The sequence below is a fragment of the Lissotriton vulgaris genome, chromosome 7, assembly GCF_964263255.1.
Source record: "Lissotriton vulgaris chromosome 7, aLisVul1.2, whole genome shotgun sequence".
Taxonomy (NCBI): Eukaryota; Metazoa; Chordata; class Amphibia; order Caudata; family Salamandridae; genus Lissotriton; species Lissotriton vulgaris.
The window spans coordinates 1,604,363,180-1,604,378,224 of NC_141695.1; the positions used below are offsets into that span (position 1 = coordinate 1,604,363,180).

The 15,045-nt window shown below is 44.9% G+C and overlaps 1 protein-coding gene across 2 annotated transcripts in view; it reads right to left on the reverse strand.

Moving 5' to 3' along the window:
- Positions 1-15,045, reverse strand: part of LOC147706079 (serine/threonine-protein phosphatase 4 regulatory subunit 1-like) — a 342,243-nt gene that overhangs the window by 5,571 nt on the left and 321,627 nt on the right. For both annotated transcript variants that reach the window (XM_086932523.1, XM_086932522.1), the window contains one exon: positions 4,073-4,207. In XM_086932523.1, the coding sequence (XP_086788649.1) occupies positions 4,073-4,207 (135 nt within the window). The remainder of the gene's footprint in view (positions 1-4,072; positions 4,208-15,045) is intronic.

A 15,045-nucleotide genomic window follows, 5' to 3' on the forward strand; every position in this document is an offset into this window, starting at 1 on the left:
CTACTCCATCAACTGGAATAAATCGCTCCTGTACACCCTTCTCTGGTGTGAATCCGTCTCTCCCCAGGGAGTGTTCGATACAGGTTGTTTCGGACAGATTCCGATATTTGGGGATCTTTGTCACCGCAGACCCAGGGCTCCTATATGAGAGAAACCTGATCCCGCCCCTGCAGAGCCTGAGACGCGACGTTGCACACTGGAAGGCGCTCCTTCTTTCGCTGCTTGGCTGAGCCGCGCTTTTTAAGATTATGTCTCTGCCCCGCTTCCTCTATGCCTTGCAAAACTATCATGTCCCGGTTTCAGCGAAATATTTTAAACAGATTGAAGGCTTACAGTGGCAACTGCTGTGGGACGAAAGACTGAGAATAGCGCTTCCCAAACGACCCCCCTCAACTGGTACGACGGCGGCATCAGTCTACCGGACATAAAGAAATACTATTGGACAGCCCACTTCGATGCCATCAACCAGGGTGCGTACTGGACTCCGGGTGACCCAGGCTATGCCATGGATAGATGGCTCCTGCCGGGCGGGACGTATAATAGAGCCCTCAATGCCAATCCCAGGAAGTTCCTCCTTACTGGGCCTACCTTCCATTCGGTCCAAGTGTGGCATGCAGTCAACAAGAGCTTAGGTTGTGATCGGACTTACCCTTGCAACACCCCTGTGGGACTCGGAGCTACTTGGAAGTCTACATGGCTCCAAGGGATTTGATAACTGGGACCTCATAGGTATTTCCCGGGTGGGCGACCTCTGGGTTAGAGGTAAAATGCTCAGTTTTAGCCGGTTGCAACAGCAAACTGAGCTAGAAGATTCTGAGTTGTTTTCTTAATTACAAATCCGTCACGCGCTAACTACCGAAATTAATGGTGACTCTACCCTCCCTGACTCCTCCCCCCCTAGAGGACAGATTATTGGATGGACTGTTCCCACAGAGGTCAATCTTACGAACATACAGAAAACTTGTAAACAACATGCCGTATCCCCTGGTCAAGCTGCAGGAGTCATGGGAGGCAGAAGGTCTCCTGCTGGATGACGAGGAGTGGAGGGGGCGGTGGCGATCTCGGCACGTCTCTGTACAATTAAAGATTCTTCACAAGATCTACATCACTGGCCCACAGATGGTCCGCATGGGGCGGGGCAAAAACTCAAGCTGCAGGCGGGGGTGTGGACAGGTAGCCACTTTTATGCACCTTCTATGGGAGTGTGAGAAAATTCAAAGGCATTGGAGGGGGGATACATGTGATCATGAGTGAGGTTCTGCACAAATCTGTCCACCCTGAGGCAAAACAATGTCTCCTTAATGTGTGGAAACCCACTGATTTGGGAGGGGCAGATAAGTTGTGGGTCACATTGGGGGCTGAGGTTCCCAAAAGAGACATCGCTCAACTATGGGGAGGACTGGCACCCCCTACTGCCTGTGAGAAAACGGTCTATGTTGCAAGAGGGTGCCCTAAAAAATGGTTCTGAGTTTGGGCTAAGTGGAACTCTTATAGAGGAGATAACTGTGTCACATCAACTGCCCCCATTGACAATGAAACAATGTCTCCCTAAGTATTTGATCCATCATAGACATGGTTTACTGTATTTGCTCTATGTCCCATGTGAAACATTGTACTCAATCATGCCATATCTCAATGACTTGTGATTTGCCAACTGTTTGTTCGTTTATTATATTCAATAAAAAGATAATAAAAAAAGATTTGCCTTATCTAAAATGCAATGACAGACAGTACACTTCACCAGGGCGCAAGCCCTGTCCAGGACAAAAGAGATTATTACATCGGTTCCAACAAAGAACACATTATGGAGATCGAGTTCATTGAGTGAGGTATTTCTGACGAACACCCACTGGTCATGAACATGGATGGGGCGACAGGAAGAAGAATTGGATTGTGGAGACGGAATGAATTAAATTCAAGGAATCCAGAGATGGTGAAACATTTGCATATGGGAGAATAATTGACAAAAGAGTGACTCCTTAGGGGGGCTATGCACCACGGATTTCCTTAGGCAAACAAGAATGAAATGATAGGGCGTGGGGGGAGTCAGACAGAACATGTACTACTGTCTCAGGAAAAGGAATATGTGGAAGATGCTAAGAACAGGATACTTTGGATGATGGAATGAATGAAGGAAGAATATTATCAGCTAAAAACAGTAGCAACATGGGCCAAACATTGGGGGACTCAATATTGCCTGGATGGCATGGGGAACAAGGCATGGAAGATCACTCTGTGGTGAGCAGAAGAGATGAACTGACGTGCTGGGTAGCGGTTATTAAGAATGCTCAAGGATAGACATTTTGGGGAGTAGAACTATAGTCAATACTTTCACGGAATATTATAGCAGGCTTTGAGGCTTGTGGTACTGGAAACAAGGAACATTGATGTTCAAGTTCATACAGTATTTTAAGGTGCATTGTTGATTCACTGGAGTTAGAGAAAAGATAGTGGTAAGAGATTATGCTTGAAGTCAGAGTGCACACATCGAATGCAACAAGATATAACACCAGGTCCCAATGGGTTTCTGGCACAGTCCTTTAAGAAGCTTTTCTTGAAACACCTCGGATCTAAGCAAAAAAGTAAAACTCCTGACTGATTTACGAAAAAAGAAAAAACTGAATGGGCATAATGTAAGGGTATTTCTCTCCTAATACAGACACAAAAATGCTGTATGAGGCTCGTAGCTAAAAAAACAGCTGATGTTAAAAGTCATTCGGTCCAACCCTGATGAACTGGATGTATGCTAGTCTACTTGTAATTGCGATTACATTTATATAGTGCTACTACCCCCAACGAGGCATCAAATCGCGTTTTTAGTGAGTAGCACACTATGCCTGAACCCAAAAACGATTATTGGTAAATTACTATAGGGCGATATGAAATTAATTTGAGTGGTGGACATGCAAGTTTGTTATTTGGATTGAAAAAATATAGAAGAGGGAAGGGTTTGCATTGATATAGAGCTTGCTACCCCCAATGAAGTGACAAAGCCCTTTTCGGCAGGTAGCACGCTACTTTGGAACCCAAACAGGATTAGTGGGGACTTAGAATAGGGAAATGTGAAATTAATTTGAGCGGTGGACATGTTAAGTTGAAGTTTCAATAACTACCTCAGCTAGATGTAAAACATCAAAGGCTTCTTATTGATACCTGTGTCAGATGCTGAGAAAGGGTTTGTTCAGAAGAGAGTTGCTTTAATTCACGGCTTCTTAAGAGCATGAATTTTGACCTTGAATTTCTATAGAGACTCAGTGGAAGGGATGAGCATCAATGACCAGTTATCTGCAAGGTTTACACTGGAGGAGGGAGGGGTGCAAACAAGTGGTGTCTACTCTCTCCTATCCACTACCTGGAAACAAAGACCACTATACGACTGTTCAGCAAGTCCACATTAAATGCAATATAGTTTTAGGCAAATCTCTGGAACAAAACGTATGTGCTGCATTAGGTCACACCCAGAGAGGGAGGGTATTTCATTGAATGTAGGAATGGAATACCAAGACTTCCTATATGAAGACAACATACTCCAGAATGCTGCAGACCCACAGTGCAACAAATTGTTTCAGGCACTGTGACTGAAGGCTGGAGGAAGACAAACCTGCGGCGTGGGGAGATCAAGGACGTGGACCATTAGGGCACAAGTCAGACCTACTTAGGGATGATGCCACAGAACAAGCAACACGCTAATGGGGGAACATACAAGAAATGTAAAGAGGCATGATAAAACGTTTTCTGGCTGAACATGAAACCCTGAATCACGCCAAAACCTATTCGAAGGGCCCAAGGATAACGACTGCTGCGCTATTGTGAGCAACATTATCTCTGCTGTATGTCTGATATGTGTTTTTAGGAAATCTTAATTAAAACATTGTATACAAAATGACATTTGGCAAGGTCCTGGAAATCTGATTTAGGGCACCACTGTAAGGGGAAGAGAGCATGATGGTAAATAGTCTTAGAAAAACAATCAACAAACTGGGAATTAAAAATATTATATAATAGAAACAGGATATAGTCCACATCGGTTGCTCTGGTCTTTTAAAAAAGGAGCATGCATTTAAATACTGACCTGACAAATGAAGGCAAAAGCTTGTCTTCCAACCCACTTAGAACAGTGTCGAAATCTCACAATAAGTTCGTTGATGAAATTAATCCCAAGTTCATTTTCATTGTTTGCATAGAATTTCTGAAGTATTTCTACAACCTGCGAGAATGGTAATAACATGCATGTAAAGTGAAGTAATTTTCCAATAATAAAAAAAAAAAACAACAACAACAAAACACGCATTTTGAGCACATATTGACAATAAGCACAACCACAAGTGAAGGCTCAGCATCAACTACCACCTCTACTGAAGAAAGTCCTAAAATCAAATATTTAATTTGGATGTTTTTCCCCCCCTGGGCAGGTACCAAAGGAATTCACATCCAGCTCCAGACATCCCCTTAGAGCAAGGTGCTCCAGGAAGGCAGGATGGATACAAGCGACCAAATACTCTAGATATCGGCAAAAAAACCTGTCACCCGCATTTCCTCAGACACCGGTATTGTTACCACTCCTTTTGACACATCACAGCAGGTGTGCAAATAATTTTAAGGGAGGTTGAGTTTTTCAGGCTGCAGCAGTAACCGCAAGCTGCTACCGGCATTAGCTAATGAAAAATCTCACTAGCCATTTCAGACTGACAATTAATAGGGTAAAACAAACAAGATGATGGACGGAATGTTGCACATTGGCAAAACATTCACCCCAGTCACAGATCTGGGTTTAATCCATCGTTATTTTTCTCAATGCGCCACCCAAGTTCAGACATGGCCATATGCAAATCAGTCTTGACCCTGTGCCTCATGGGAACAGTCCAGCTCTAACTGCCAAGCCATGTCTTCTCTGGACCGGAATCAAGCATCCTAAGACCAGTTTCTGGCTATCAGCCGTCATCAGCCAGGATAGCTTGACTCCAGTGGCGTAGTGAGCTCAGGACCCACGTCTGGGCATACCCTTCGCACATAGGGTGAACAGCAAAACACACAAGATGATGGACGTAATGTTGCACATTGGCAAAACATTCACCCCCAGTCACAGATCTGTGTTTAATCCATCGTTATTTTGCTCACCACGCCACCCCAGTTCAGACATTGCCATATGCAAATCAGTCTTGACCATGTGCCACATGGGAACAGTCCAGACCGAACTGCCAAACCAGGTCTTCCCTGGACCGGAATCAAGCATCCTAGGACCAGTTTCTGGCTATCAGCCGTCATCAGCCAGGATATCTTGACTCCATTGGCGTAGTGAGCACGGGACCCACGTCTGGGCATATCTGCCAACTTAGGGCGAACAAAGCAAAACCAAAGGGGATGATGGACTTGCTCACTTTGCCTCTGGATTCAAGCTAGCCTGGCTGATGACGGATGATTAGCTAGAAACCGGTCCCAGGATGCTTGTTTCGGGTCCAGGGAAGACATGACTTGGCAGTTCGGGCTGGACAAGGGTGCAGAGGGGCTTTGAGGTGTCAGGTGGCAGTGGTTACAGGCTTCCTCTTTGTATTTGTTTCTGTTGCTGAGGGGCAAACAGGACAGCTGGGCCACTTTCCTGTGGGTCTCACTGCCCCTGAAGTGCCTCAATGTGCAAGTCGGTCTTCCTCGACATTGGTGTCCGGACTGGATGCAACAAGCCTTGGCTGCAGCAAGGGGTCCAGTACCCCAGGTATTGGTACTGTGCGGCTCCGGTCATTCCTGGTGTCCCTACACTTGGAGGAAGGATGGACCTGACCTAGAGCAGTACTGCTACCTCTTCCTGGGCAGCTGCTGTGTCAGTAGTTCCCGTAGGCGGCAAGTCTGTTTACCCAGCGTTGTTTCTTTGGTGCCTGCGGCTGCCAGGGAGTAGCTAGTCTAATCCAAGGAAGTTTCTTTGCTGATTGGCGAAGTACTGGCAGCCCTCCTGGGTTCTTGAAGTCTGAACAGTGGCAGGATGAGTCAGTTGCTCCACGGGGGTCAGGTGCAGTGGGCAGGCTGGTAAGGTTGGCGCCAAGTCAGTCGTGCTCCTTGGTTCTCGGGTCAGCAATCTTCTTCTTTGCTCACTTCTTTTTGTCTGTCAAAATCTGATGCCCTGGTATCATGGGGTCCCCAAAATATCAATTATGGGGTGTTAAGGGAAGTGAGGATTAGTAGCCAATGGGCTATTTACTTCCGGGATACACCAGCACCTAGATGACCACTCCCATTGGGGAATGGGCATCATCCGGTCCCAGAATTCCTAAGTCCACCACATACAAGATGGTGTAATTCCTAATTTCATGTTCACTTCCAACTGATCACCCTAGAGGTGTGTCCAGCCTGGCAATGTAACACACCCCTTGCACAGCAAATTACTCCAACTGTCCTGCTGCCAGATGGGCCCAGAACAGGTGGTGGCATTTTCCTGGTCTGGGGAAGCCTGGGTTCGCTTACCAAAGGCGGCAGAGGCCTTTTAAACTTCCTACCTTGATATTCTGGTTTACCAGCCTTTCTGGAGGAGGAGGAGGAGGTGATAACACCTCTCTAGAGCAGGCATTGTTCACGACCTCCTGAGAGCAAGAGCTCTTACTCCTGGGGGTCAGAAATTCTTCTGTGGTGGCAGACTGGACGGTACCAGTCAGCCAGAATACTAGAGGGCTGGTAAGTTTCAGGGGGAACCTCTAAGGTACACTCTGGGTGCATGTAATAATTAATCCAACACTGGAATCAGTGTGCGTTTATTAATACAAGATGTTTGATAACAAACACCATAGGTTTCAGTGAAGCCATTCTGTAGGTGGGAAACTTATTTTGACCAGTGCCCAGAACATACTTTAAGATGACTTCCCTGTTAACCTGTACTGTCTAAATGAATTGGCCAAGAGAGGCCATATCTGTTCATGCAGATATGTCCTCACATGTAATGCAGTGCAACCTGCCTTAGGGCTGTAAGGCCTGCTGTAGGGGTGACTTACCAATATTGCATGCAGTGTTGGGGGATAAATTCACACAAATGTGTGCCATGTCGTGTTTTAACTTTTTGGAGCACCTCCTCACGAATCCTACAGTGGCAGTATGTATGAGTTTGGTGTTGTGTTCCTTAGAGTGAAACAATATGCTGCAGTTCTAGGGACCCTCTTTAGTACCTATGCCCTAGGTACCCTAGGTAGCACTTACTAGGGACTTACAGTGGGTGCTTAAGGCCTGGTCACTTGGGGATCAAGCGACCACTTATCTTGCTTTGGGGAAGGAATATGGACACTGGGGATCTGGTTAGCAGGAACGCATTGAACTCCAGTCAAAGTTGCATCAAATACCAGGCAAGGGGAGGGAGAGGGGGGGCTAATGAAACAAAAAGCCAGTTTCCTACATTGTCCCTTTTAACATCTTATATTTAAATGTTATAACTGTGATAATGTGTGACTTATCTTATTACTATTTATGTTGAATTTATAATTGTAATGGTTTTAATTAACTATACAATGAAGATAATTTATTTACTATGTCGAAGTTAAATAGTGAAACTATTATTCTGATTGGTGATGACACTACCATTTAAGCTAGAATTCTCTACCCAATATTATTGGAAAAATTATACCATGAGATATGAGAGTTAGAATACAATTTTTTTTTTTCTAACAGCAAGAAGGAAAATGCTACTTACCCATTATGCATCTGTTCTTGGCATATAGAGCTGTAGAATCATACGGTTTAGCATAGATCGCCATCTGGTGTTGGGTCCGGATGTTTGCACTTTTTTTCCCCCCTAAGAAGTCTTTCGAGTCACGAGGTAGGTGGCTCCTCCTTTCGGTGACAGTGCGCATGTACATCGACTCCATCCTTAGAGACAAGTGCTGTCTGTTTTGCAGTTAAGCATCTATTGCGGCAAGATGTAAGCGTATAGATGTGTAGGCTGAATTAGAACGCGGTTGGTGTAACATATAACAAATGATGTTTTGTATAGAACCATCTAATGGATTCATTTGATTGTTGTTACAGTAAACTACAAATAGCTTCCACTTTGCTGCATAGCATGCTCTTGTGGTAGGGCGCCTAGCCTCTTTGATGGCATTCATGCAGTCTCGCTGAAGATTAAGATAGCCAAACTATATGATTTCAGGTGCCAGATCGCAAGGTTGAGATGACTGGGATCTGGATGTCTTATCTCTCCATGGTTCTGAGTGAGAGACCTGGGGAAAGGTATAGTTTTTGGCGGGGAACAACTGATAGTTCCAACACGGTTGTGAACCATGTTGTTGGGCCCATGTGGAAACAACTAGGATTAGTGTCAGGGAGCGTTTGAGTTTCTGAACCACTAACGAAATTAGTGGGAGAGGTGGAAAAGCGTAAGCAAATCTTCCTGACCAATTCATCCATAGTGTATGGCCTGTGGACAATGGTTGTGGGTCCCTGGACACAAAGCTTGGACTTTTTGTGTTGAGGTGTGTGGCGAACAGATCTATTTCTGGGTCACAACACATTTAGAAGTGGAGAAGTGTGGCTCAGGGGTTAGAGGCGGCAGACCCGGAAGCTGAAATCGGTCCTGGACCAGGGTTCAATTCCCCGCCTCGGCAGGTCTTGGGCTAAAAAATTCCACTGACTCGATAATTCTAGTTCCGGTGCCTACTCGACTAATGGGTTCACACTCTGCAACTCTGGGCAATAGTTTGCTTAATCTCCACTACGGCCCCTCGCGGCGGGATGCCTGGCTTTCACCTTGTGGATACCCTGCTGGGGTTATCACACAGGGGAATACCAGGACGGGTTCCCAAGGCAAGCGCCTTGATGCCTTCGGGTGATATGTGCGCTATATAAATCGCAATACATTTACATACATTACATACATACATACAAGAATGGGTGAAGGACTTGAGGATGTAGTTCCCATTCGTGGATCTGCTGTCACTGATGACTGAGCAGATCTGCAATCTGGTTGTTTACTCCTGGGAAGTAAGTGTTCTGCAATGAGATATATTTTTTGAGGTATGGCCCATCTCCAGATGCTTTGAACTAGTTGTGAAAGCTGTAAAGAGTGTGCCCCCCACCCCCTGTTTTTGTATGAAGTACATTGCTGTCGTGTTGTCTGTACGAACTAAGACAGCTTTGCCTATTAGATGAAGTTGAAAGGCTTTCAATGCTAGAAACATTGCTAGTAGTCATAGGTGGTTTATGTGGGTTAGTTTTTGTTGTGCAGTCCACATGCCCTGAATGGTATGTTTTTGAAGATGTGCTCCCCAACCAGTGAGCGATGCGTCTGCTGTTAGCACTATTTGTGGAACCGAGTCGACGAATGGCCGCCCCTTGGAAAGGTTTTGTATGTTCCACCACTGCAGAGAGGATGGGTGCGGCTGTCCACCAACACTAGATCTGTCAGCTGACCTTGAGCCTGGTTCCACTGCAGTGCTAAGCATTCCTGTAGGGGACATATTTTAAGTCTTCCATAAGGAACGATTAGAATGCAAGAAGCAATCATTCCGATCAACTGCATAAACACTCAGGCTTGTAACGAACGTTGAGGCTGAAATTGTGATATTAGATTTTGCATGTTGCATATCCTGACTGGGTTGGCTTATGCTAGAGCTTTGCAAGTATCTATTGGTGGCTCCCAGATACACTTGTGTGCGGAACGGCTGGAGGTGAGACACTATGAGGTTTACATTGAATCCTAAGTCGTGAAGTAGTTGAACTGTTTTCGGAGTGTGGTGTAGGCAACTGTGTCATGACAAGGCTTTTATTAGCCAGTTGTCTAGGTAAGGGAAGACATGAATGTGTTGTCTTCTTAAATGAGCTGCGACAACTGCCAGACACTTGGTGAAGACTCTGGGTGTGGTAGTTATCCCGAATAGGAGAACTTTGAATTGGTAATGTTGTCCGTCCACCACGAACCTGAGATATTTTCTGTGAGCCGGGTGAATGGGGATATGGAAATATGCGTCCTTTAAGTCCAGAATGGATAGAAAGACGCCTTGCTGAAGCAGTGGGAGTACCTGTTGAAGTGTGACCATGTGGAAGTGGTCTGACTGAATATAGAGGTTTAGCTGTCTGAGGTCTAGTACAGGCCTGAGAGAGCTGTCCTTTTTGGGAATTAAGAAATACAGGGAGTATACACCGGTCCTTTGATGATGTAATGGACTGGTTCTATCGCCTATTTTTCCAAGAGAGGAAGAACTTCTTGTTTTAAGAGGGTGAGATGTTCTGGTGACATTGTAGGTGTTCTTTCAAGAATAGTTGGGGAAGTGCTGGTAAGCTCCAGGCAATAACCATACTGGATAATTTGTAGTACCAACTTGTCTGAGGTGATTAAGTTCCAGACAGGTAGGAATTGCGAGAGACATCCCCCGACAGGAGTGGAATGATCAGTGGGTAGTGGAAAGAATTCACTGTTTGTTGGCAGGGGAAGTACATGTGGAGTTACCTCTGTTTCTTCCCTTATTATTGTTTCCTCTATAACCTCCTCGAAAATAACCTCTGGAGTAGGGGGATTGGTTCTTACCATTGTAAGAGGAGGAGGGATTTTCGGTGGACACAGTCTTTGAACCACCACTGTAAAAGAAGCGGCGAAAGGAACCCCTATTAGTAGGTAACTGTAATGCCCCCATAGACTTTGCGACCTCAGTGTCCTTAATTCTTTCCAGCAAGGTATTGATATCTGGCCAGAAAAGATGTTCTTTATCAAAGGGCTGGTTAAGTATGGAGGATTTTTACCTCCTGTTTAAATCCTGAAATACTAAGCCAAGCGTATCTGCGCAGTAGCACACTAGTATTTACTGCAGGAGCTGCTATGTCTGCTGCATCTAGTGCACATTTAATAGAAGAATTAGCAATGAGTTTGCCTTCCTGCATCAGGTCATTAGCCTTTGCTTTGTACTGATCATGTAGGTGTTGCATGAGTTTTCTAACTCAGCGTAATGAGCCCTATCATAGCGTGCCTACAGAGCGAGAGCGTTTGCAATACACCATAATTTGCAGCCTGAGGCATCAATGAGGTTGGACTCCTTGTCAGGAGGAGGAGCCTCACCTGTGGTTTGAGAGTTAGCTCTCTTGCGAGAGTTAGAGATTACAAGAGAGTCCAAAGGCAACTGACCTTTGATGTAAGCAGGATCGGTAGAAGCGGGTTTATATTTCTTGTCTATTCTGGGTGTGAGTATTCCTGCCCTAACCAGATCTTTAAATTCCTCATCTGTGTTATTTAAGATGCCTTTTAGCATTGGTAAAGTGTGAGTAGACCTTTGGGAATAAGTGAGTGTCTCAAAGAAAAGATCCTCTTCCAAAGGCTCTTTATGGAGCTCCACCCCGTGATATTGAGAAGCTCTGGTAATGAGCTGAACGTATCCAATATTGTAATATGGGGAGGGTCTAGAGGGATAGAGGTCAGGGTCATTGTATCCGGTTTCTTATTATAATTTTTCCAAGGCTCAGTGTCTTGTAGTATAATCTGATCTTGTGGTATATCCTGCTCTTCGTCCGTATCTCCATTCCCATCCCAATAATTGCCATCCTGTATGGTAGGGGAAAGTGGAGGTGGTGGTGAATTTGATGGTGAGATAATCAGATTAGGAGGAGGAGGAGAGGGAGGTGGAATGTAAGGGGGAGAAGGGTTAGTACCCGTGTCCTTTTTCGTAAGAGGTATAGCAGAGTCCTCAGAGATCAATCTTCTGTTTTTTGGGAAGAGTGGCATGAATGTGACCTGTTTGAGGGTTAATGACATTTTTTTTCTGTTTTGGATCCAAAGGTGGTTCATCAGACGAGGCTCTTTGGCTGGAGTGTCCTTTTCTTTATGTGCCTTTTTCGGTGCCGAAGGATTCAGCTCCAGCCCTTTTGGTGTTGAGATTTGGGCTGCGAGTCTTTGTGCCCGGTAGGTTTCGGTTTCGAGCCTTTAGGTGTGGAGACTTTCGGCTCCAAAGTCTTCGGTGCCGCAGGTGTAATCTCCGGCCCCGGTTGTGTGGTGACAGGTAGATGCTTCGACCTATATTTCCGTGCCGAAGGCGTTGGTTTGGCTCCAGAATGGAGCAGCTCGAGCGGAATGCTTTTCTTTACGTTTTTTAACCGGGCTGGAGGGTGGGGCATCTGAAACTCTCAGTCGGGGACGACCTGAGCCCGAAGGCGAAGGGGGTACCGGAGCCTTTGTTTTATAATGACTGGGCATAGGGGAATCAGTACTCATGGTACATTGACCTGGAGTGATGTGCTGTTCTTCTTCCATGTCGGAGTCTGCTTAAGAAAACACAGAGACCTGTTCTTCTTCGGCTCCTACAACTGGATGTTGGACATCGAGATGTTCGCCAGAAACGTCTGGTACGGCCTCGCTGTGATGCTGCATCTCGTGACGTGGAGCCCGATGATCAAGAATTGTCTTCTTCGATCGGAATGATAGACACCTGTCACAGTACTTTTCGTTGTGTTCCGGGGATAAGCAGAGGTTACTGACCTTGTGCAAATTGGTGCATGGAAACTTAGCACAACACCCTGGACATAGTTTAAATGGAGTCTGTTCCATTGACTGCTAGCGCGGTCGGCACGTGTAGGCCCAACGGCCCGCCTAGAGTTTCTCGATCAAAGGTTTTCTCAGTTGAAATGAGGCGCGTCGAATGGGGAACCGCAATCGATGACAATGTGTCGAGGGTAGAGGATTGCATGTCGGAGAGTTCGAAAACGATACCGAACCGGAGTGCAGCAATACACATCCGAACTCGATGGCGGAAAACAAAATCGAAGGATAAAGTCCATGCCCATGCGCACAGTCACCTAACTCGTGACTGGAAAGACTTCTTCGAAGAAAAACAAAGTGCAAACATCCAGACCCAACACTAGACGGCGATCTAAGCTAAAGCACATGATCTACAGATCATATGCCTCGAACTTTGAGTTTCTGGCATCAGTGGACTGCTTCAACTCAGCATATAAACTGTTTGTAAGCTGTCCATTATTGGTAGCCACACCTTGAAACTGACTCTTTGTAGCCATCAAAATGTTTGATTCTCGATTTTAAAATTAATTCTTTCCCCAGTGGCTATTAGGTGTAGAATTTTAATGTTAAACAAGTGCATGCGCAATTGGGGTCTTTCAGATTGTCCTAGAGCAACACTGTGCACTGAACTTGCTCCCAGTTACTGACAGTTGACGTATCTTCAAATGCTGTTCCCTTTATGCTTTTTTTTTAATTGAACACTATTGCATTGCCCTACTCAGACTCAAGACCATGCTGTGGATTTGCAATTAATAAGTAACATATTCTAAGAAGAAAATAGGTCTGACATTTTTTGTACTACATGTTATGTAACGCAGGCGGACATGGATGATTAGGGTTTCATTGTGTATGTCTCTGTTTGTATGGATTTTTGAGTTTTGAGTGCATAACAGGTACGTTGCTTTATCCATTTAATATATATATATATATATATAGATGAAATTTGAACTGATAGTGAGACAGTAAAGATGGGTCAGTTAAATTAAAACATGATCACTTAATCAACATAAAACAAGCTAAAATCATAAAAGCTGTTAAAAGAAAATTGTGATGGAATAATAGTAGAGGGGAGAGTGACAGCGGGCTCAAGGTAATCCCGCTTCTGCTGCGGCACTGAGTAAGTGCTACTGGCACTTGAGAGGGATAGAGGTTACACGGGTCACAAATTCCAAGATGACCAACTCCTTTCATGGACAAAGTGATGGGGCTTGAGGGGGGACGGGGCAGCAGGTACAAGGTGAATCCCTTCACACCGGGATGTAAAATTGCATACTGAGTGAGCTTCAGTGGAGAAGTGAGAGCACATCCAGGACGACCACTACTCCATGTGTGCGCGGTGTGCACACTGCAGACATACACCATCTATGAGATGCTGTAGGAGAACCACTGGCACACAGTGGCCAGCAAAGGCTGGAGGGAAGGGCCTCTACCATCTGCATCTATAAATGTGCACAATGCTGCCCCTGTGGGGGCTGCAGGCAAGAGGGAAGAAAAATGATACAATACCTTCACCGGCTTCATCCCATTTATGTTCAGGGAGAAAAATGGAAGTACTGCCAAGGCCAGGCTTACATCCCCCCACCTGCAAAAAAAGAGTAACATAATGGGGAGCCGCGAACAACAGCCAATAGGTAATTTGAAAAAGTTTGGGAACCACTGATTTAAGGGATGCAGGGATGACATCCCTACTCTTTAAAGAACCGCATACGTTTGCTTTTTTGTTTAAATATTTGTGTATTGTGTTTTGAGCACTAAAATCCCTTTTTCTCCACAGTGTTTGAAATTGAGATATGTGCAGAATCTCTTCCATTTGAAAGCATAAGATAAGCAAGTGGATGCTCGGTTTGCTTCTTCCAGGATGTTCATTGTCGGTCATTCGGGGACTCAGACAGCCATATTGTAAATTGTCAGGCGCCTGGTGGCGACGTTCACAAAGTGCAGGATGCAACTACATTTTTTTGTTGACATTCCGAAGAGAAAATCTGGCTTGTGCTTTATCTTTTGCTGAAGTGACAGGGAACAATGAGTATTAATTGTTATTTCGAACTGCACCGTCTTGACAATGACTTGGGAAGCAGCAGGAATCGGAAGAAAGGTGGAGATGCATGTCCTCATCTATTTTTTAAAAAGGCATTTTTCTTGTATACTGGGAACCTGGATTCGAAGGCATGAGGTTTTTGCACTTTCTCTTGCGGTGAACAGGTTAATTGTAGAGTGTCCCATTTTAAAAAAAAGGTCTCGTTACACATTGCCATTCAACACCCATTTGTGTTGTTCTAAAAGATGTTTTCTAAGCTTGAATGATTTCCAATTCTGTGCATCTGGAGGGTTAATGTGTGAAAACACATACAGGATTAGTTAAATTCACCTTTGAGTATTACAGTAGAAATACTTTCAATAATTCTCAAGGGAAACCTGCTTTGTTTCATATAATCAACTAACAAAGGCTACTCTGTCAAATTTAAATAATTTGTATGAACACAATAAAAAGACAAAAAATATAGGTCGCTGTACAGTCGGGAGAAAATAAAATAATTTATTTCCCTACAGGTGGTAGCACAGTGTACTGCACTAGCTTT